Genomic DNA, 20089 nt, shown 5'->3' with positions numbered 1-20089 from the left:
AGCCCATGCTGGCACTTCGGGCTGGTCCCCTCCCTCCCACCTCTGCCGTAGCACGTGGAAAGGCACTTGTGAGGAAGGGAGTGGTTTTCATTACTTACCTGACCAGTGGCTTTGATTGATTTATTGATTGATTGATTTTTTTCTTATTTTTTTGAGACGGAGTCTTGCTCTGTAGTCCAGGCTGGAGTGTAGTGGCGCGATCTCAGCTCACTGCCAGCTCCACCTCCCGGGTTCACACCATTCTGCCTCAGCCTCCGGAGTAGCTGGGACTACAGGCGCCCGCCACCACACCCGGCTAATTTTTTGTATTTTTAGTAGAGACAGCGTTTCACTGTGTTAGCCAGGATGGTCTCGATCTCCTGACCTCGTGATCCGCTCGTTTCGGCCTCCCAAAGTGCTGGGATTACAGGCGTGAGCCACCACACCTGGCCGACCAGTAACTTTTAAAACTGGCAAGCTGCCGAGCGACTCTGGGGACACCGAGGTCGGGCATCTATGGCCCTGGCCTTTGCCATCATGACACTGTGCTCTCTGAGCTTGATGATTTTCTCGTGCCTCCTACTCCAGGGCACACAAGAGCCGTTTCTCATGTGCTGAGTTTGGACGTTGTTTGGCCCATTTCTGTCCTAGGCTCTGGAAGCAAACACGGTCTCTACAGCCTCGGTGAGGCCCGCCCAGGAGGAGCAGTCGATGACGCCCCCAGGGAAGGTAGTGACCGTCAGCTCTCGCAGCCCCCGCTGCCCTCGGAACCAGGCCTCCCTCCGCAGCAGCAAGACCTTCCCGCCCAGCTCTGCACCCTGCTCCTCAGGTGAGGCTGTGGCAGCCACACTCCCTGTGCCTCGGCTGCCCTGATGGCATCTCAGGCTTCAGGGGCCGTGCTGAAGCTGAGGGCACAGGTGTGCCTGAGGCCAGACCCCACTGTCCAGCTCGCCACGATCCAGCGGACAGGGTGAAGGTGCAGAATCGTGCCTCCTCATTGGGAGGGCAATGCCAGGGCTTGTCGCGAAGGACTTTGGGGTCCCAGGGTGTAGAAGCTGGCGAGAAGCCGGCCTTTGCCAGTCTGGTCACTTTGGGTCTGCTTCATGGGGCCAGCAAAAGCCTCGCTAATGTGCTGAGTTGGTGGTTCAAAGTCCCTGAGGAGGTTTTTTTTTTTTCTGTTTTTCTTTACATGTAAAACCTCAAAATAGAGAATCCTTCAGTTAGGGGAGGTGCCAGCAGGTTAACACAAGTCCCGGAAAGAAAGATGGAGCAATCTGCAAGTCCACAGTGTACCCCAGCTGCGTATAGGAAATAATTTAAATTCAGGGATCATAAATTGTGTTCCTGGTACATAAAACCTCAAGACAAGTATGAACAGTTTCCCGAAGCATCAGTTTCACTCGCTTTCAACCCATAGTATTTTTAGAATAAAGCAGATTATCATGGTTAGAATGGTGAATTTTTAAGTGTAAAAATGGTGAGTTTTAGACTGAGCACAGTGGCTGATGCCTGTAATCCCAGCACTTTGGGAGGCCGAGGCCGGTGGATCACCTGAGGTCAGGAGTTCCATACCAGCCTGGCCAACATGGCGAAACCCTGTCTGTAGTAGAAATACAAAAAATTAGCTGGGCTGAGCACGGTGGCTCACGCTTGTAATCTCAGCACTTTGGGAGGCCGAGGCGGGCGGATCACGAGGTCAGGAGATCGAGACCACGGTGAAACCCCGTCTCTACTAAAAATACATAAAAATTAGCTGGGCGTGGTGGCGGGCGCCTGTAGTCCCAGCTACTCGGAGAGGCTGAGGCAGGAGAATGGTGTGAACCCGGGAGGCGGAGCTTGCAGTGAGCCGAGATTGCGCCACTGCACTCCAGCCTGGGCGACAGAGCGAGACTCCGTCTCAAAAAAAAAAAAAAAAAAAAAATTAGCCGGACGTGGTGATGCGTGCCTGTTAATCCCAGCTACTCTGGAGGCTGAGGCAGGAGAATCACTTGAACCCGGAAGGCGGAGGTTGCAATAAGCCAAGATTGCGCCACTGCACTCCAGTTCGGGCGACGGAGCAAGACACCATCTCAAAAAAAAAAAAAAAAAAGAATGAGTTTTCAAGGTAAAATAAGGCCTGGAACAGTGGCCCATGCCTATAATCCCAGCACCCTGGGAGACCAAGGCAAGAGGATCACTTGAGGCCAGCCTGGGCAACATAGCAAGACCCCATCTCTACAAAATGTAAAAATAAAAAAAGTAGTTGAATGTTACAGCTCATACCTGTGGTCCCAGGTACTCAGGAGGCTGAGGTGGTAGGATCGCTTGAACCCAGGAGTTCAAGGCCGCACTCAGCCGTGACTGCCACTGCACTCCAGCCTGGGTGACAGAGGGGGCCAGGTGAGAGGTCCTGGCCTCCTGGGTGACAGAGGGGCCAGGTGAGGGGTCCTGTGAGAGGGGGCCATTCCCTACTATGAATGAATTTTTTTTTTTTTTTTTTTGGAGATGGAGTCTCGCTCTGTCGCCCAGGCTGGAGTGCAATGGCGTGATCTCAGCTCACTGCAACCTCCACCTCCTGGGTTCAAGCGATTCTCCTGCTTCAGCCACCTGAGTAGTTGGGGTTACAGGCATGTGCCACCATGCTCGGCTAATTTTTGTTTTTAGTGGAGACAGGGTTTCGCTATGTTGGCCAGGCTGGCCTACCATGAATTCTCAGGGTGATTTATAGCAGCACTGACAATGATGAAAACATTTAGCAGGATCCCACAGTACTAACTCTCAAATATTTCCTGTTCTTTTACCTCTGGGTCTGTTTTCTAAAAACTAGAGATTTACACCAGGCAGCAGCAAGCTATAGGCCTGCAGCCCAGATCCAGCTCACTGCCTGCTGTTTATAAATAAAGTTTTATTGGCACACAGCCACACTCATTTGTTCACATGTTGTCTGTAGTTGCTATTGTGCACGGCTCAGTTGCCCCAGAGACAGTATGGTCTACAGAGTGGACATTGGTTATCTGGCCCAACCAAGAAAGTTGACTGACTTCTGGTCTCCCCTAGAGATCCTGAAGGCTCTTCTAGCCCTGGAACATCTTTGGTGTCTTATCTGCCCTTACCCCTGAGCACTGGGCGAAGTGGTGAAGTGCTTTTGTCCTATCCAGGAGACCAGTGGTCTGCTCAAAATGGGAACAAGAATTTCAGTGAGAAGGACAGAAAATCAGTCTTTATATGGGACTGAGATAGAGGTGTCTCCTTTCAAGACAATCCAACAGGTTGCCACGAGAATGTCTTTCTGACTTTCTTCCCAACAGAATTCCGTGACCCTGGACCTGTTGCTAGGTATGAATGCTGTCACGTTGATTCTCTCCTCTCCTCTTCCAGGTTTGAGAAATCCTCCAAGACCCCTCTTGGTGCCTGGTCCCTCCAGCACAGGAAGCAATGACTCAGATGGCGGCCTTTTTGCTGTCCCGACAACCTTGCCACCCAACAGCCGACATGGGAAGCTCTTCTCTCCCAGTAAAGAAGCAGAGCTGACTTTCCGCCAGCATCTGAACTCCATCAGCGTGAGTGTGTGGGGCCGGGCCGCCCGTGTGTGAGCGTCCCCGTGGTCTGGAGAGCGCACCTTCAGGTGCCGGACGCTGCTCCCTTACAGATGCAGTCGGATTTCTTCCTGCCAAAGCCCCGGAAGCTGCGGAACCGGCACCTGCGGAAGCCACTGGTGGTCCAGGTCAGGGTCTTCTCAAGTCTGAACGTGTCGCCTCGTGGCTGGGCCAACCAGGACACAGGGCTTCTTCCCTCTCTCACGTTTTCATGGTGTAAAATGTGGGAAATTCCTGCCCCTTACTTCCCTCTTGTGAGTAGGGTAAAAATACAAGTAATAACAGTGAACTTAATGGTACCCAGAAGTGAAGGTAATCTTTCAACAACATGGAAATCCACTTGCCAAAAAGACAGTTGTAGGGATTCAAGTCCAAAGAGTGTCCCAGACTGGGATGTATTTATGGACTCTCAACACCTATTTATAAACATTTAGTCTGTGGGAGCAGGTGCCAGGGCCTGTGGGTCGGCGAGAGCCCAGGCCTCTCGTGAGCTCCCCGGGAGTCCCCGAGGATGCCGTATACAAGCCTGGGGGACAGCCAGGGACTCAGAGGCACCTCAGAAGAAGAGCCTGGCATTCTGAAGCATAAAAATACAGAAAGTGAGATGGGAAGTCTGAGGTAATTATGGCCTTAGAAATTTATGGACGTGTGTTATTTTGGATTAATGCACAGGTTCCCTTTTGTTAGACTCTTAGAAATCTCTTTCTCCCTTGAGATTAGTAATGAGCCATTGCCTGAACAGTCTTAGGAAGAAAGGGCCTGCTAAATCTTGGGTGTTCTTTGTTCAGACTAAGACCAGCGTTCTTGAAAACTATGGCACAGGCGCCACCTCCAGCCTGACTGTTGTCTTGTTTAATTTAAAACAACTTTATAGATAGAGAATTCACATATCATAATGTTTGCCCATTTAAACCCTATGACTCAGTGGTCACAATGTGTACAACCATCACCATGGTCTAATCCCAGAACGTTAGCACCCAGAAAGGAAACCCTGCTCCTGTGAACTCACGTTGCCTTCTCCTGCCAGCCCTTGGCAACCACGGGTCCACTTTCTGTCTCTATGGATTTGTCTATTCTGGGCATTTCCTATAAATGGGATCATACAATATGTGTTCTTTTCCACATAATATTTTTGTAAATAAAGTTTTACTGGCACACAGCCGTGATTATTCATTTCTGTACTATCTACTATTTTCCACACGGGCAGGGTCAAGTATGGCCCCAAAACCTAAAATATTTCCTGCCTGGCCCTTTACAGAAAAAGTGTGTCAATCTCTGCTACAAAAAGTGTAGCCTTTGGAGTGAAAGCTCACGCCACTAGGCTGCAGCCTACCGCTGTCTCTAGTAGTGCCTCCTCTCTAGTCTCTCCGACGCCAGTGTCCTGGGGCATTTCAAAGGGTCAGGGAACTGCAGCGGCACCCCCAGAGGCCGAAGCGCCTCAGACACTTGTAGGTCGAGAGACACTTTTTTGTTCGTGTTTTATCTTGATTACTAGCAGTTTCAGTGATGAACACGGTTTCTCAGATGGTAGTCCTTGTCACTCAAACCTGCCGTAGCACATTCAGCCTAATTGTTCACACACAAAAGACCTGGAAAGGAGCACTTCATGCCCTTTGGTGCCTGTGTGTTACAAGCAGTGACTTTATTTTCCTCACCCCATGTGTGAGGAAGCCCAGAATGGGGGGTGTCACTCATAAAAGTCCATATCCAGTGGTTATAAACAGGTTTATATAACTAGTTGCATTCCAGCCAAATCCAGAAGAAAGTTCTGGATTAAAAGTGGATCAGACCAGGCGCGGTGGCTCACACCTGTAATCCCAGCACTTTGGGAGACCGAGGCAGGTGGATCACCTGAGGTCAGGAGTTCAAGACCAGCCTGGCCAACATGGAGAAACCCCGTCTCTACGAAAAATACAAAAATTAGCTGGGCGTGGTGGCGAGTGCCTATAATCCCAGCTACTTGGGAGGCTGAGGCAGGAGAATCACTTGAACCCGGGAGGCAGAGCTTTCAGTGAGCCAAGATTGCACCATTGCACTCTAGCCTGGGTGACAGAGCAAGACACCGTCTCGAAAAAAAAAAAAAAAAAAAAAAAACTGGATGACTCTGACATTCCTCATTTCCCCGGGGAGAGTTTGATTACCTGTGTTTGTTGGAGAGAGGACCCAACTGGGGCTTGGGGTGCACAGGTCCTAACTGTCTGAGCCGTCCCAGGCACCCTGTGTCATCGGCTCTGGAAAAAGCCCCACCTGGCTATGCTGGGCACCCTCATACTTGGGACATTCCTTTGTAACTGGGAGTGATTTTTTGGTGTGGGAGTTTCATCACCTTGATTGTTGACCATTTTCCCACAGAGAACACTGCTCCCTAGACCATCGGAAAACCAGTCCCACAACGTTTGTTCCTTCTCCATCCTGTCTAACTCTTCCGTAACTGGTAAGGACCCTAAGCTTTTCTGGGGTAGCTTGTCCCTCCTCCTCACATGAGGGCCTTGGCTTTGGAGACAATGGGTGCTTATTTCCATGGCTTATTTTCAGGCATTCCTTTGTCCATTCTACCGACAAATACCTAGTGTGCCCTATGTCCTGGGCTGCAGGCTGCGGTGGCGGGCGAGGCAGCTAGTCCAAAGGGTGCCCTTCGTCTGTGGCCTCACATGGCCCTGTGTGAGGCGCTTGGCTTGGTTCGAGTTGCGTCTTTTGTCTGCTCTCTCTGTGTAATGTCTTGTCAGCCGTTTTATGGAATGGATGTGTTCTTGGGGTGTATGTATTATGCTTCCATCAGTCTGTACTAGTGGGGGCCTTGACTCCTTGCAGTAGATCTTACACAGGGAGAAGCCTCTAGTGAAACACATACTCTGACTTCCCTTTTCTACCAGTGTTGACTTCCACGTCTCTCACTGACTTATTGCAAGACCCTTAACAGCTGTCGATTGCTTTTTCTCCTGCCTACTTGTCAATTTTCAACTGTGGAAAGCCTGGCAAGATAAAACCAAATTGCAGTGGCAGCATCTTAGTCCAGAATCTGATGCTCTGACTGCCCTGGGGCCTGTACCTCAGCTTGGGGGCTTGTCACCCTTCAAGAGCCATTTCCGCAGGATGACAGTGGTGACCGAAGCCTTCCAGTAGCTCCTGGGAGGCACAGTGGTGGGTGCCAGAGCTTGTGTCACGTTAGGGGCCTGTGTGACCTCTGACTCCTCACATTAGCATTTGGAATGTTCAGTGGCTTCCAGCTTGGCTCGGCTCCCACACTCCCAGCAGTGGCTGTAAAGGAAGCCCCCTGCGGCCCCATCCTGCTGTGAGGGCGCGGTGGGCGGGCTCGACATGTCTGCTTTTGCCCTCACCCTCGCAGGGAGAGGTTCGTTCCGGCCCATCCAGTCTTCTCTGACCAAAGCAGCTCTGTCTCGGCCGATCGTGCCCAAGGTCCTTCCACCCCAGGCCACAAGTCACCTGGCCAGTAAGTCTGTACCTGCATGGCCACAGCCACTGAGTGAGCCTCTGAGGGATGTTTTTGTGACCAGGTTTTTTTAATGTTTTCTTTTCCAAATCGTAATATCTCATTACCCTTCACCGAGAACATCTAAGCCCTTGGCTCTTGCATTGACATGAGGTGTGAGGGAGAAGCTGTTCCCCGAGGCCTCTTGGGACATCTTATGGGTTGTCAGTAGAGCAGAGATGTGCAGCGTCCTTTTTGTTGCCAGGTGCTATCGACTTAGCAGCTACGAGTGCTGGCATCCTCTCCGGGAACCCCCTCCCTGCCTTGGACACCGAGGGCTTGTCTGGCATCTCTCCACTGTCTTCAGACGAGGTGACGGGTGCCATCTCGGGGCAGGACTCCACTGGAACTCACCAGGATGGAGGTGCCCTCCCCACCGTGGGGGTGAGTATGTTTAGAAGGGCTTTTCAGCATTACCACCAACTTCTGGTGTGGACGCCAAAGCCATGGGGCTGCGATCGCACTGGACTCCAGCTCTGCCTTTGGAGGAGAGTCTCCGGACCAGGGGTGCCGTGGTGTAAGCAAGCTCTGTGTAGTACAGAGCAGGACAGGCGTCCAGAGCCACTGACGAAAGGTGGGGACAGGCTTGCCATGTGGCACTGGAGAACCCAGAGCTAAGATGGTGTGGAAACATAGCTCCATCTAAGAGTGACCATAACCAAGCTGGCAGCAGAAAGCCTACAGCGCTGTGCTCGGACACCACTGAGCATCTCTTTCATCTGGGAAGAGAGCAGCCTGCACGGCCTTGGCCATTGCTCCTTTCCGAGGCTCCGAGCACCTGGTTTCTCTGGCCTCCCATGGCCACTTCAGAGCTGCCCCAAGGAGGGTGGGGTGGGCTGATGCTGTTAAGACTCCAGGGAGCCCAGCCCTGCCTGCTACAAGGTTGACTTCCTGATAGGACTTGACTTCACTCTTGGAAGCAACAACAAATTGCAAGTACAGGGTCCACACCTGAAAGTAGCCTTTCAGTGTTTTTGACCTTAGACCCCTGTCCGTTTACTGTCCCTCTGCTGTTAGGAGGCCAGGGGGATGGAACACCCCTTTTCTGGAACTCTGTCACAGATGAGGGTATGGGTGGCATCTGGTGCACCCTGCGGCTGCTCATGGGCATGCTCTTCCTGCAGGGCTCCGACCCATTCGTCAGCATCCCTTCGAGGCCTGAGCAGGAGCCAGTGGCAGACAGTTTCCAGGTAGAGTGTGCTCTTGGGCTGCTGAGCAAAGCAGCTGCCCCAGGACTCCCTTCAGTGCCCTGAGCTGCCACCTGCAGTCTTGCAGTGGCCCGGCTTCTCTCCTAGACTGTGCAGTGGCTTTGCTGTTCTTCCACCTGCTGTGCCGACTGCCCAGGGTGGATAAATGAATACAGCTGTCCGCCACCTCACATTTCCCTCCTCTCCTCTCCAGAGCGGGCCGTTTCAGACCCAGCTCTGGAAGAACTCAGCGCTCTGGAAGAACTCAGCTTTCTGGGAGGAGGAGGCTGTCAGCTAGTAACTCCCCCAGCCCCCACTCTCTTTCTGACGGCAGTCAAAGTAGGTCCAGGCCACTGCAGCCTGACCTTCTGACTCTGCCATAGTGAGTGTTTTTGGGAGAAATAAATTCCCCAAGTGTGTTCCTGGGTTGGAAGGATGAGGTGACTGCAGTGATCATTGATTTGCCCGCAAGCTAGGAGAGTAAGCTGGTGTTTCCTCCCTTGTCATGGGTTCTGATAGACCTGGTTGTGTCTGAAAAATACCTGTCTCCCAGCAGGGCTCATCTGTTCTCTCCTTATCTGAGCTGCCCAAGGCCCCTCTCCAGAATGGCCTCTCCACACCGCTGTCCTCGTCAGAGAGCTCCAGCACCCGGCTGTCTCCACCAGACGTCTCTGCTCTGCTCGACATCTCCCTGCCCGGCCCACCTGAGGATGCGCTGTCACAGGGCGAGCCTGCCACACACATTAGCGACTCCATCATTGAGATCGCCATCAGCTCCGGTCAGTACGGTAAGGGCAGGGCAGCCTCACAGCCCTTCCTGTCATCAGGTGTTGATCGCCTGCCCCAGTGTTTGCCACACTTCCTGGGGATATTCCAGTATTGTGATTTTTACGAATTGAAAACCTGTCACCTACAAGCTGCCGCCTGTCTCTGGCAGGGACCTTGCAGGTAGATAAGGTACCTGTGGGACCTAAGGCAGCTGATGGCCTGGTAGGCTTGCTCCTGACCTTTAGGCGAGACAGTGGGATGGCCCCCAGGTGCTCTTCAGCCTGGGGATCACAGAGTGGTTTCCTAGTTGATCTTGAACCTGAGCAGGCGGTCTGAGGTCTTGCACAGCTTGTGAAGCAGTTGGGCTGGGCCCTGTGGGCTTTGGTCTCACCTGCTGTCTGGGACAAAGGTCCTGGGAGCAGTGGTTTGTTGCTCACTGGTGTGACCCAGGCTGTGGGTTGAGAGAGATGTGAGTTCACAGTGTGTTAGCATGTAGCCTTGGGCAGGTCACCAACTTGTTGAACCTCCCTTTCCTAAGCGGTAAATTGAGAATAAGGTACAGCTCCTAGGGCTGCTGTGGGTGCCGTGAGATGACTCACGTGGAATCCGTGGTGGCTGCTGCCGTCGCCTTCACTCTGCTGCGCCCTCCCTCCCTGCAGAGCTGTTCTGAGGTGCTGCGCTCCTTACCTGCAGAGCTGTGCCATCCATCTGGTTCAGCAGGGCTCTGCTCCGTGGTGGGCTGGAGAAGTGAGTTGCCGTTCACCACCCCGCAACAAGGCGTTTCTGATCTGGGATCTTGGTTGGCAGGTGAAGGAGTCCCTCTTTCTCCAGCAAAACTGAATGGCAGTGACAGTTCCAAGAGCCTTCCCTCCCCGTCCAGCAGCCCCCAGCCACACTGGATCGCCTCTCCCACCCACGACCCCCAGTGGTACCCCAGTGACTCCACTGACTCCTCGCTCAGCAGCCTGTTTGGTGAGTGTATGGGGAGGGCTCCCGTCTCCTTTCCCAGAGCAGCAGGGGCTGGGGTCCGCGGGACGCTGGATTCTTGTTCTACTCAAACTCCCACTAGGACTGTTGGCTTGTTCGCTTCTCAAGTGTTTGTATTTTTCTGAGTTAATATTTTTGGGTGTAATTTACACGTGGGAAAACGTACACATTTTTAGTGTACAGTTCACCAAGCTTTGGCAAGCATGTATAGCCTGGTAACCCACAACCCAATGGAGACCTAGAACATTCTCGTGACCCCAGATGCTGGGTTCTGTGTGCCTTCCCAGTCTGTTCAGCTAGCCTGGCTCCTCCCGACTAGGGTTCTCTCCAGGGGAGAAAAGGAAACTGGTGTCTTGGCACTCTCTTGGCTCTTCTCTTTCTGTGGTCAGTAAGGTATTCAGAAGTGGATGGTCCAGCTGCCACCTGACACATTCTTGAATATAGATCGGAGAGTTCAGAGGACGTGTCCATCCTCCTCCCCCACTGCCCGTTTGCCCACTGGGTAGCAAGTGTGGCAGGAAGGGGGTGTATCAGGGAAAGACACACCCTGCTGCTGTTGTCTGCCCAGAGAGAGCTCCCATTAGGATATCTGGGCTCTTCCCGCCCACAGTTGGATGGGGCCAGGGCTTGTGGCTGGGCACATCAGGCATGGCGGGTACCATGCCTGACAGCCCTGAACCAGTTGGGCGACCTGGGTCTGGGAGGTGCTGAGGGACCCAGCACCCTGCAAGCGTTTCCTTTTGTCGCATGTAGCAGTGCAGATGTTTGGAAAGTCACACATAAATCATGAAAACCTGGAAACAGGCCAGGCGTGGTGGCTCATGTCTGTAATCCCAGCACTTTGGGAGGCCAAGGTAGGAGGATTGCTTGAGGCCAGGAGTTTGAGACCAGCCTTGGCAGCATAGAGAGACCTCGTCTCTACAGAAAATTTTAAAACTAGCCAGGTGTGGGGGTGCATGCCTGTAGTCCCAGCAACTCGGGAGGCTGAGGTGGGAGGATTGCTTGAGCCTAGGAATTTGAGGCTGCAGTGAGCCGTGATCACCACTGCACTGCAGCCTGGGCAAGAGCGAGACCCTGCCTTAAAAAAAATTTAAAGAAAAATAAAGTTGGAAACAACCTGCATGAGACTAGTCACACAGAAGAAAGTATGGGGGTGGGGATGGCAGTGAGGGTGGGAGACCGTGATGGGGGTGGGGATGGCAGTGAGGGTGGGAGACCGTGATGGGGCTGGGGATGGCAGTGAGGGCGGGAGACCGTGATGGGGCTGGGGATGGCAGTGAGGGTGGGAGACCGTCATGGGGGTGGGGGATGGCAGTGAGGGTGGGAGACCGTCATGGGGGTGGGGATGGCAGTGAGGGTGGGAGACCGTGATGGGGGTGGGGATGGCAGTGAGGGCAGGAGACCGTCATGGGGGTGGGGGATGGCAGTGAGGGTGGGAGACCGTCATGGGGCTGGGGGATGGCAGTGAGGGTGGGAGACCGTCATGGGGGTGGGGATGGCAGTGAGGGCGGGAGACCGTCATGGGGGTGGGGGATGGCAGTGAGGGTGGGAGACCGTCATGGGGGTGGGGGATGGCAGTGAGGGTGGGAGACCGTCATGGGGGTGGGGATGGCAGTGAGGGTGGGAGACCGTGATGGGGGTGGGGATGGCAGTGAGGGTGGGAGACCGTCATGGGGGTGGGGGATGGCAGTGAGGGTGGGAGACTGTCATGGGGGTGGGGATGGCAGTGAGGGTGGGAGACCGTGATGGGGGTGGGGATGGCAGTGAGGGTGGGAGACCGTCCTGGGGGTGGGGGATGGCAGTGAGGGTGGGAGACCGTGGGACTCGTGGAAAACAAGGTGCACGTCTGTATCCACGAAGGCCTGTTAAACGAGAAGAGCTCGTCATGGCGTGTTGAGTCCCTCAGAAGCTCTTCGCACAAGTCTGGATTGGCGCCAGGGCTGGGGCCGGGGCTGGGGCTGGGGCTTGGCCTAGCTGCCCCCAGCCTCAGGACCCTTCCGCTGGACTGGTCCAGACCAAGCAGGGTTCAGGGTGTTTTCCTCTGGCCTTTTCTCCACAGCAAGCTTCATCTCCCCAGAGAAGAGCCGGAAGATGTTGCCGACTCCCATTGGGACCAACAGTGGCACTTCCTTGCTTGGCCCCAGCTTGTTGGATGGAAACTCGCGGGACTCATTTGTGTCCAGGTCCCTGGCTGACGTCGCAGAGGTGAGTGCATTGACCTCACAGCTGCACCTGACCACCAACCCTCGTGCCAGAGGTTGCCAGCACTCTCCTGCACACCTGTGGGTTAGTAAGAGCTGTTTGCCAAGAGTGGAAGAATAGGAGACAGCACGTACACACTCAGGTCCCTGACTACTGAGAATGGAGAGATCTGGGGACACTGGGCTGGCTCTCGTCCGCACATGCAGAATGACAGACTTAGTCATAGCTGAACTCTGCAGGCCTCTGAACTGGAAGCCCTGGTCTGGGGTGCAGAGCAGGGTCTCTGAAGGCAGCCAGAGCCGAGCGGGGATGTTACCTCTCCTTCACTGGCTGTGAGGTGCTGAGGTGCGGGTAGTGTTGTGGAGGAGTAAGGGGTGGTTGCAGCAGTTGTGTTGTCAGTGCTCCCATCCTAACAGCAGGACCTTTGAGCGGCGTCTGCCTGTCATGTTGAGCTGTGGTGCAGGGGAGCTGGGATGAGCTCTGCTGTCCTCATGCTTCTCCCGTGCCCAGGGTAGTGATAGGAGGAGTCACTGGGGCAGGTTCTTGATGCGAAGGCAAAACGTGGTTTGTGACTCTCCTCTTTTGACCAGATGCAGCGTCCCTCTTTGTTGGCCAGGCCATCTGGTCGTAGCCCTCAAGGCATCCACCACATGGTTTGTGTGGCATTCGTGGGCAGGTCAGGCTTGCAGGGTGAAGACAGGCCCGTTTCACTGTGACGTAAAGTGCAGAGTGGCAGGTGTGTGGGCAATCGGGTGAGGGCTTTATGGACAGGGAGGGAACTCCAGGTCCAGGAGGTCATCCGCATGGGCTTAGCTCATGTGAAAGTCCTGGAGCAGCATTCCCCGAATCTAGTCCCCACAATGTTGGGACATTGGCAGGTGTTCCTTGAGGATTTTGTAGGCAGGTACTTGAGGGAAACCCTGGATCCAAAAAAGCTCAAAACAGCTGTTTCTCACGGACACCTCTACTACCCAGTATCCGAATGTGAATCGTGACTCTTGAGATGATGAACTCATGGAGAATTTGGAGAATTCCAAGCCAAGCCATGGTATGACTGGAAATTTTAGCCAAATATACAGATAGACACAATTAATAGAGTAGATCTCCATCTCACAGTGTGTGGCGTTTCTCAAACCTGTTTGGCCCCAGAATCATCATTCAGAGCACACCTTGGACTCTGATGTTTCCCGAGAAACCAGTCTCTGTCTCGTCCCGTGTTTGTGCGCGTGTTCCTAAGGGCTGGGCTCTGTGGAGGTGGGCCTTGCATCTGTGCCCTGAGGCAGCATGCCAGGACCTTGCTGTTGAAAGGACGGGCCACAGCCCAGTGACAGGAGCCCCTTAGAGTCAGAAATGCAGAGTGTTAGCCTCACCCCAATCAGAATTTGCACCTTTAACAAAATCCTGGGCAACAGATGGCACATGGGAGTGAGTAGCGGAGAAAGGGTGCCCATCGCGAGTAATGCAAACACGTATTCACCTGCAGAAAGAGCAAATCAGCATTTAGCATGGGATTTTCCTGAGAGCCCTCCACCCAGAACGTGAGTGTGTTTGTCAGCAGGTCCTCGTCATCTGGAAGGATGGTCTGAGGCATTTGTGGATGAAAGGGTCTGGTGGTAGGGCTAGCATGAAAGGGGCAGGGGTGGAGCTGGGTGGCCCTGGGATGAAAGGGGTGGGAGCTGCTGATGTACACACAGGGGAAGGAGAGTTACTCTTTGCTCTGCTTTTGAAAACAAATTTTAATTTGTCTGACATTTCTCATAATCAAAGCATAAAATTTCATTTACGCCATAGCTCTACTCAGAATTTTCCAGACTTCTTGCATTCACAGTGTCATGCAGTTCATTAAGGGCTATTTATGCAGGGTCTACTGTGTGCAAACAATGGCCCCTGTCCTCATGAGGCTTCTACTCTAGAGCAGGACGCAGACAATAAGCAGTGAAAATGGCACATTCTACGTATTTGCTCATGGGACAAGATCCTGGTGCCGAGGCCCTCCTGTCCTCCATCTCCTCAGCTCCGTGCTGCCTCACTCACTCTGTCATGGCCACCACCTTGGTCGTGCTTTTCAGTCAGCCTCCTCCTGTCTCAGGGAGCATGCCTGTTGCTTCTTTAAAAAGGAACGTGCTCCCCACGTGTCCTCACGTCTCTGACGGGAATGTGCTCCCCACATGTCGTCAGGACCGATGGGAACGTGCCCTCACCGCATGTCCTTGGGACTCTAAAGGGATCGTGCCCTCCACCTGTCCTCATGTCTATGACGGGAACATGCCCCCAGCTGTCCTCATGTCTATGATGGGAATGTGTCCCCAGCTGTCCTCATGTCTGTGACGGGAACATGTCCCCCACCTGTCCTCATGTCTATGACGGGAACGTGTCCCCCACCTGTCCTCATGTCTGTGACGGGAACGTGTCCCCCACCTGTCCTCATGTCTGTGACGGGAGCGTGTCCCCCACCTGTCCTCATGTCTGTGACGGGAGCGTGTCCCCCACCTGTCCTCATGTCTGTGACGGGAACGTGTCCCCCACCTGTCCTCATGTCTGTGACGGGAGCGTGTCCCCCAGCTGTCCTCATGTCTGTGACGGGAGCGTGTCCCCCAGCTGTCCTCTGTCCCCCAGCTGTCCTCATGTCTGTGACGGGAACATGCCCCCAGCTGTTCTCATGTCTGTGACGGGAACATGCCCCCAGTTGTCCTCATGTCTGTGACGGGAACATGCCCCCAGCTGTCCTAATGTCTGTGACGGGAACATGCCCCCAGCTGTCCTCATGTCTGTGACGGGAACGTGTCCCCCAGCTGTCCTCATGTCTGTGACAGGAACATGCCCCCAGCTGTCCTCATGTCTGTGACGGGAACATGCCCCCCACCTGTCCTCATGTCTGTGACGGGAACATGCCCCCACCTGTCCTCATGTCTGTGACGGGAACATGCCCCCAGCTGTCCTCATGTCTGTGACGGGAACGTGTCCCCCACCTGTCCTTATGTCTGTGATGGGAGCGTGTCCCCCAGCTGTCCTCATGTCTGTGACGGGAACGTGTCCCCAGCTGTCCTCATGTCTGTGACGGGAACATGTCCCCCACCTGTCCTCATGTCTGTGACGGGAACCTGCCCCCAGCTGTCCGCATGTCTGTGACGGGAACATGCCCCCAGCTGTCCTCATGTCTGTGACGGGAACGTGTCCCCCACCTGTCCTCATGTCTGTGACGGGAGCGTGTCCCCCACCTGTCCTCGGGTTTTACCCCACCTCCCACTCAGGTCCCAGTCCTTGGAGCACCGTCCCTGGTCTCCTTTCCCCGGCACACTGTCTCCCCTCACTCTGCATCTGTTTCCGCAGGCTGCCCCCAATGCCTGTGTCTGCTGCATACAGTCTCTCTACCTGTTAGGTGTCTTCCCCCTTCGGTCTCATGGCGGGCGGGGGGACCAGCACCCTCATCCCAGCCATCAGATGTGCCAGGCACATCGTAGGCTCTCTGCGAGCACTTATCTAAAGAGTGTGCGGGCAGACGACAGGTGATTCTGTGATTCCGCTGCCGTCCATGACCAGGTTCCTGCAGTGGGAGTCGATAGGAGCTTCTCGTCCTGTTTCGGGACCTGCCCTCCGCTGAAGGGCCGGCCGGTCGCAGTGACTTGCTCTTCCTATCTCCTCTTCCTGCAGGTTGTGGATTCCCAGCTGGTGTGCATGATGAACGAAAACAGCATTGATTACATTTCTCGGTTCAACGACCTGGCCCAAGAGCTGTCCATCACTGAGCCTGGCCGCCGAGAAGCTCTGTTTGATGGTGGTGGAGGCGGCCCCACTGTCAGTGACCTGTCCCAGTGACCACACGTCCTGGTGGCGGATGAAGCCCTCTTCGAGCTAGAGAAAAATAGATAAGCCCAGCAGCCCCAGAAGATGGTCTGAACAGAGGCATCTCCGCACCCAAGACTGTACAAGGGGCAGGAACTTGGTCACAGAGCTGCTTCCCCACGAGCAGCAGGCAACGGCGTCCAAGGAGACTAGGATGAGTTCTTGGGAAGGGCCAGCGTTAGAAATCACTGTGGTGCTAGAGCCGTTCTTCACCACGCCTGGGCCCATGTTAGGGTCTGCATAGTGATCCCATTTCAGCCTGTGCTCTGCCTCGACTGTTGTGTTGGACATTCCGATGGCATTTCCTTCTGAGACAAGGGAGTATGTGTGCCTTGGTGTATTTGCTGTGCACTAGGAGCTGTGATCTCCCTCTCTGCAGGGAGGCCCCAGCCCCTGCTGCCTGCTTTCTGCCAAACCTGTGCTATGCATCAGCTGTGCCCTCTGTGGACTGTAATGGGCAGGACAGTTGGATGTGGCCAGGGCTCGTGCCTGGTGGTGTCACATCCCAAGGCAGCAAGAGCATGGATACTGATCACAGGGCTGCTGCGGAGTCCTGGGGCCCTGGGCTGGTGCCTCCCCTCCCTAGAGGTTTTGTTCGGACTCTTAACAGGGAATGGGGGCAGGAAGAGTCCTGTACTATGCAGGTTGTGTGGACTTTACGTGGGACTCTGCTAAGCTGGTTGAAAATGTTTTTCTTGTGTTTTAAGAATTAGGAGACATGGAAGAGGAAGAACAAAGTCCCCTCTGTAGTTGGTTTCCTTCCTGTGTCCCTTTGCAAGCTTCCAGGTGATCTAAGGTGTCATTTCTGCCTCCTGGGGTGACCCTTAGGCACTAATATGATGACAGTGAAGACTTTCCTGATAAGTTCTTAAACTCGGTGTGTGACTATTTGGCACTTGAGACAAACCTGCCTTTGCAGGGAAAGTGTCTCTCACGGGCATTGGTGTGGGCATGCCTGACATACGTGTTCAGTCCCTTGCATACCTTTGCCTTGAGACTTCCGTGTCTCCCTCCCATTTGGGACACCCAGGCGAGGGCCCAGACATCTGGATGTGGTCAGACCTCACCAAATGTATGCCTTCGTGGTGGTCTCCCTCCTTGCGCCCTCTCGGGTGGCCAGTGTTCCTACCAAGGGTGGCCAGCGTTCCTACTGCAGACGGCCCAACATCCAGTGTTTCCCCAGGACAGAGCTAACAAGGGCCCCTTTGCCTTCTCATCCTCAGGAGTTCCAAGCACATGAGTCACCGTCCAGCCACATCCAATGTGGCCTGGAGCTGCTACAGAGGTGTTGGGCAGGCCATGCCTGTGCCACCATCTCTCCCTTCCTGCCTCATTTCATCCCCCGCAGCAGCTGGGATTGATTGTGCTTTCCTAACCCACTTGGACCTACTCTCCCTCCTCCCTACCATTCGTCTTCCCCCACACGTGTGGCACGCAGCAGCCCTCAAGGCCAGCCCTAGCCCCTCCACTGCTTCTCTCCCCATCCACAATGAAGAACGTGAAAAGAGGAGGGAAAGGCCTTTGGCATGGACAAGCATGTGGACGCCCTCCGTCCTGCAGTCTTGCCAGCCCACCACAGCCACTGTAGACCACAGGCAGGCCCTGCACTGCACCACTGGGAGGACGTGGAGAGGACAGTGAACTTCCAGGCAAGAGCTTCCTTCTTTTGTCTCACGAGTTTTTCTTAGAGCTCTTGCCTGAGCTGGCTTCCTTCCTTCAGACATTGACATGAGATCTTAAGCAAATAGTCCCAAACCTCTTAGGGGTGAAAAAAGAAACATGGTGCCACTTGATTGGGAGAGAGACAGCAGTGTTTGAACCTCAGCATCTTTACATTAGCTTGTGTTTTGTGCTAAGTATACCAGCTTCCAAAATTAGCATCTCATTGAGCCAGAGAAGACAAGGAGATCTCCCTCTGGGCATCTGGCTTTGCTGTGTCTCTAGAGGGTTAGGATACCAGGCCGAGTTCAGGCCACTGCTAGCTTTCTCATACTCCCACAGGCTAGACCAGAGATGCCAAGTCCTAACAGCACTGAGCTGTGCATGCTGCCAGGGACAGGAGGGTTTATGAACTGCCTGTCAGGGTACCTGTTACCCCCTGACAACTAAGTGGGGTGAAGTTTTGGAGGTCAGAGTCTGCTTTCGTAGGCTCTTCAGATAGCACCTACCACTTGGTTCTCCAGCGTAGACTCCTGGGAGCAGCCGACTGCAGCCATTGCCATCCAGTGGGGAGATGGGTTAGGGAGGAGGACGGGCTGACTCGTCTCTTGTAATAAAGCTGACAGAGTTCTAGAGAATTCTGCTTCTCTAGTAACTAGACAGGTGATACACATTTGCTTGCCACATTAAGGGAAAATGGTGTCATTTGTTGCAGAAAAACAATGGATGCATTTTCTTCTGGCCTAAATGAATATTTATGTACAAACATAGGCAACTGTTAAAGGCTGGAATTTTCAAAAGATCCAAACAGAGACTTCCTGCATCTTCTGTCTTTCCAACAGAAGCGGTGATCGTCTCAGTGTGAGCCTGTGGCTTCCTTTGTGCATTTGAGCATGCTGTAATTAAGATGAGATCAGTTTCTTAGAAAAAGCTTTCCTGAATCCCTCTTATGTTGTCTGGGATTTTTCTGCTGATTCACCTTTTCTGGAGATTGGGACAGAGCATCTGTGGTCCAGGGAAGTTAGTTCTCTGGCCTCAATTCTGTTGTGAATGTACAGTGATGAGCGGGCATTGCGTGCCTCGGGGGATGCCTAGTTCGTGGCTTCCTGGCTGTTTTGTCCTCCTGTGTCTTGTAGCTGTAGGGTGCCAGCTCAGGGAGTGGGGTCTTGGCGGCGTTTCCGCGGTTGGCCTCCTTGCTTTGCCGCACCTCCAGGTTCTGGGCATGAGAGGCCGTGGCCTCGTTTCTGGTGGATAACCTTTTTAGTTTAATAGCATCTTTAATTAGATCACAGCATTGAATTCAAAATTTCTTCTGCAAAGAAAGTTGTGGGGCATAAGACACCGGGAACGAGGGAGGAGGAAGACAGTTGTGTTTTCTCTTTAAACCTTGAGCTCTAGCCGATGCATTTGTCAGGAAATACAGCACTTGGTCTTAAGAAAAGGAAGAGGCTGGGCGCAGTGGCTCACGCCTGTAATCCCAGCACTTGGGGAGGCCCAGGCGGGCGGATCACCTGAGGTCGGCAGTACGAGACCAGCCTGAACAACATGGAGAGACCCCGTCTCTACTAAAAATATAGAATTAGCCGGGCGTGGTGGCGCATGTCCGTAATCCCAGCTACTGGGGAGGCTGAGGTAGGAGAATCGCTTGAACCTCGGCAGCGGAGGTTGCAGTGAGCTGAGATCGCGCCACTGCACTCTAGCCTGGGCAACAAGAGCGAAACTCAGTCTCAAGAAAAGAAAAGAAAGCAAGGAAAGAGTAATTTACAACGAAGGAAAGAAACCCACAGCACACCCTTCGGGGCTGTCAGCGCTCTCCTGATGTCACAGTGGCTGCGTGTCCTTGGGGTGGGTGAGGTGTGGGGAGCCGAGCCCCTGGCCCTGCCTCCCGTGCCCCGCTCCCCTTCTCTCTCTTCTCGGTTAAGCCATAGCGAGGCCTCCGCTCGTTTCAGATGTGAATTTGTTTTATAGATTATAAATATGCATATACAGTGTATGTATAAAGCAGAATGCCTGCCTTTCCTGGTTATTTTTTGTACCATATTGTAAATTATATTATTTATTCTTTACCAATTTTGGGAATAAAAGGTGTTTTGGTTATTTAATATAATAAGAGCTGTTAAACTTCTGTTTAAATTTCCAGTTCAACTTGTAAATGTTTTTATTGTGCATAAATACATACTAATGTTGATCTAAGGACTGTCGTTTGTGCCTGTTCTTCAGGGCCGCGCGCCCAAGCCCCCCCGTCCCTGGTGCGGCAGGTGTGGCCCAGGTGCGGCCCCGCGGTCGGCTCGCGGGCTCCCGTAGGCCGGGCTTCCTCCCGAGGGCGCTGCCGGCCCAGGGCCCGCCCAGCCCGCCGCCCAATGCGAGCTCCCAACTGCACGAGCGGCGTCGCCTTCCCC

General features: G+C 53.8%; 1 protein-coding gene across 16 annotated transcripts in view; it reads left to right on the top strand.

Annotated features, from left to right (window-relative positions):
* CRAMP1 (cramped chromatin regulator homolog 1) overlaps positions 1-19883 on the top strand; it is a 67218-nt gene extending 47335 nt beyond the window's left edge. For 10 of the 16 annotated variants that reach the window (XM_030798340.1, XM_030798335.1, XM_030798350.1 and 7 more), the window contains 11 exons: positions 631-808; positions 3337-3518; positions 3608-3682; positions 5907-5988; positions 6901-7005; positions 7250-7428; positions 8169-8234; positions 8785-9019; positions 9807-9971; positions 12046-12191; positions 15840-19883. In XM_030798340.1, coding sequence (XP_030654200.1) covers positions 631-808; positions 3337-3518; positions 3608-3682; positions 5907-5988; positions 6901-7005; positions 7250-7428; positions 8169-8234; positions 8785-9019; positions 9807-9971; positions 12046-12191; positions 15840-16004 — 1578 coding nt within the window. In that variant the 3' untranslated portion in view covers positions 16005-19883. The remainder of the gene's footprint in view (positions 1-630; positions 809-3336; positions 3519-3607; positions 3683-5906; positions 5989-6900; positions 7006-7249; positions 7429-8168; positions 8235-8784; positions 9020-9806; positions 9972-12045; positions 12192-15839) is intronic. The other 6 variants (XM_030798341.1, XM_030798336.1, XM_030798338.1 and 3 more) reach the window with 5 other exon arrangements.
* Positions 19884-20089: the final 206 nt, after the last annotated feature.

Source organism: Nomascus leucogenys, chromosome 18, assembly GCF_006542625.1.
Source record: "Nomascus leucogenys isolate Asia chromosome 18, Asia_NLE_v1, whole genome shotgun sequence".
NCBI lineage: Eukaryota > Metazoa > Chordata > Mammalia > Primates > Hylobatidae > Nomascus > Nomascus leucogenys.
The sequence above is the reverse complement of the archived record's forward strand: the minus strand, read 5'-3'. Positions and strand labels throughout refer to the sequence as shown.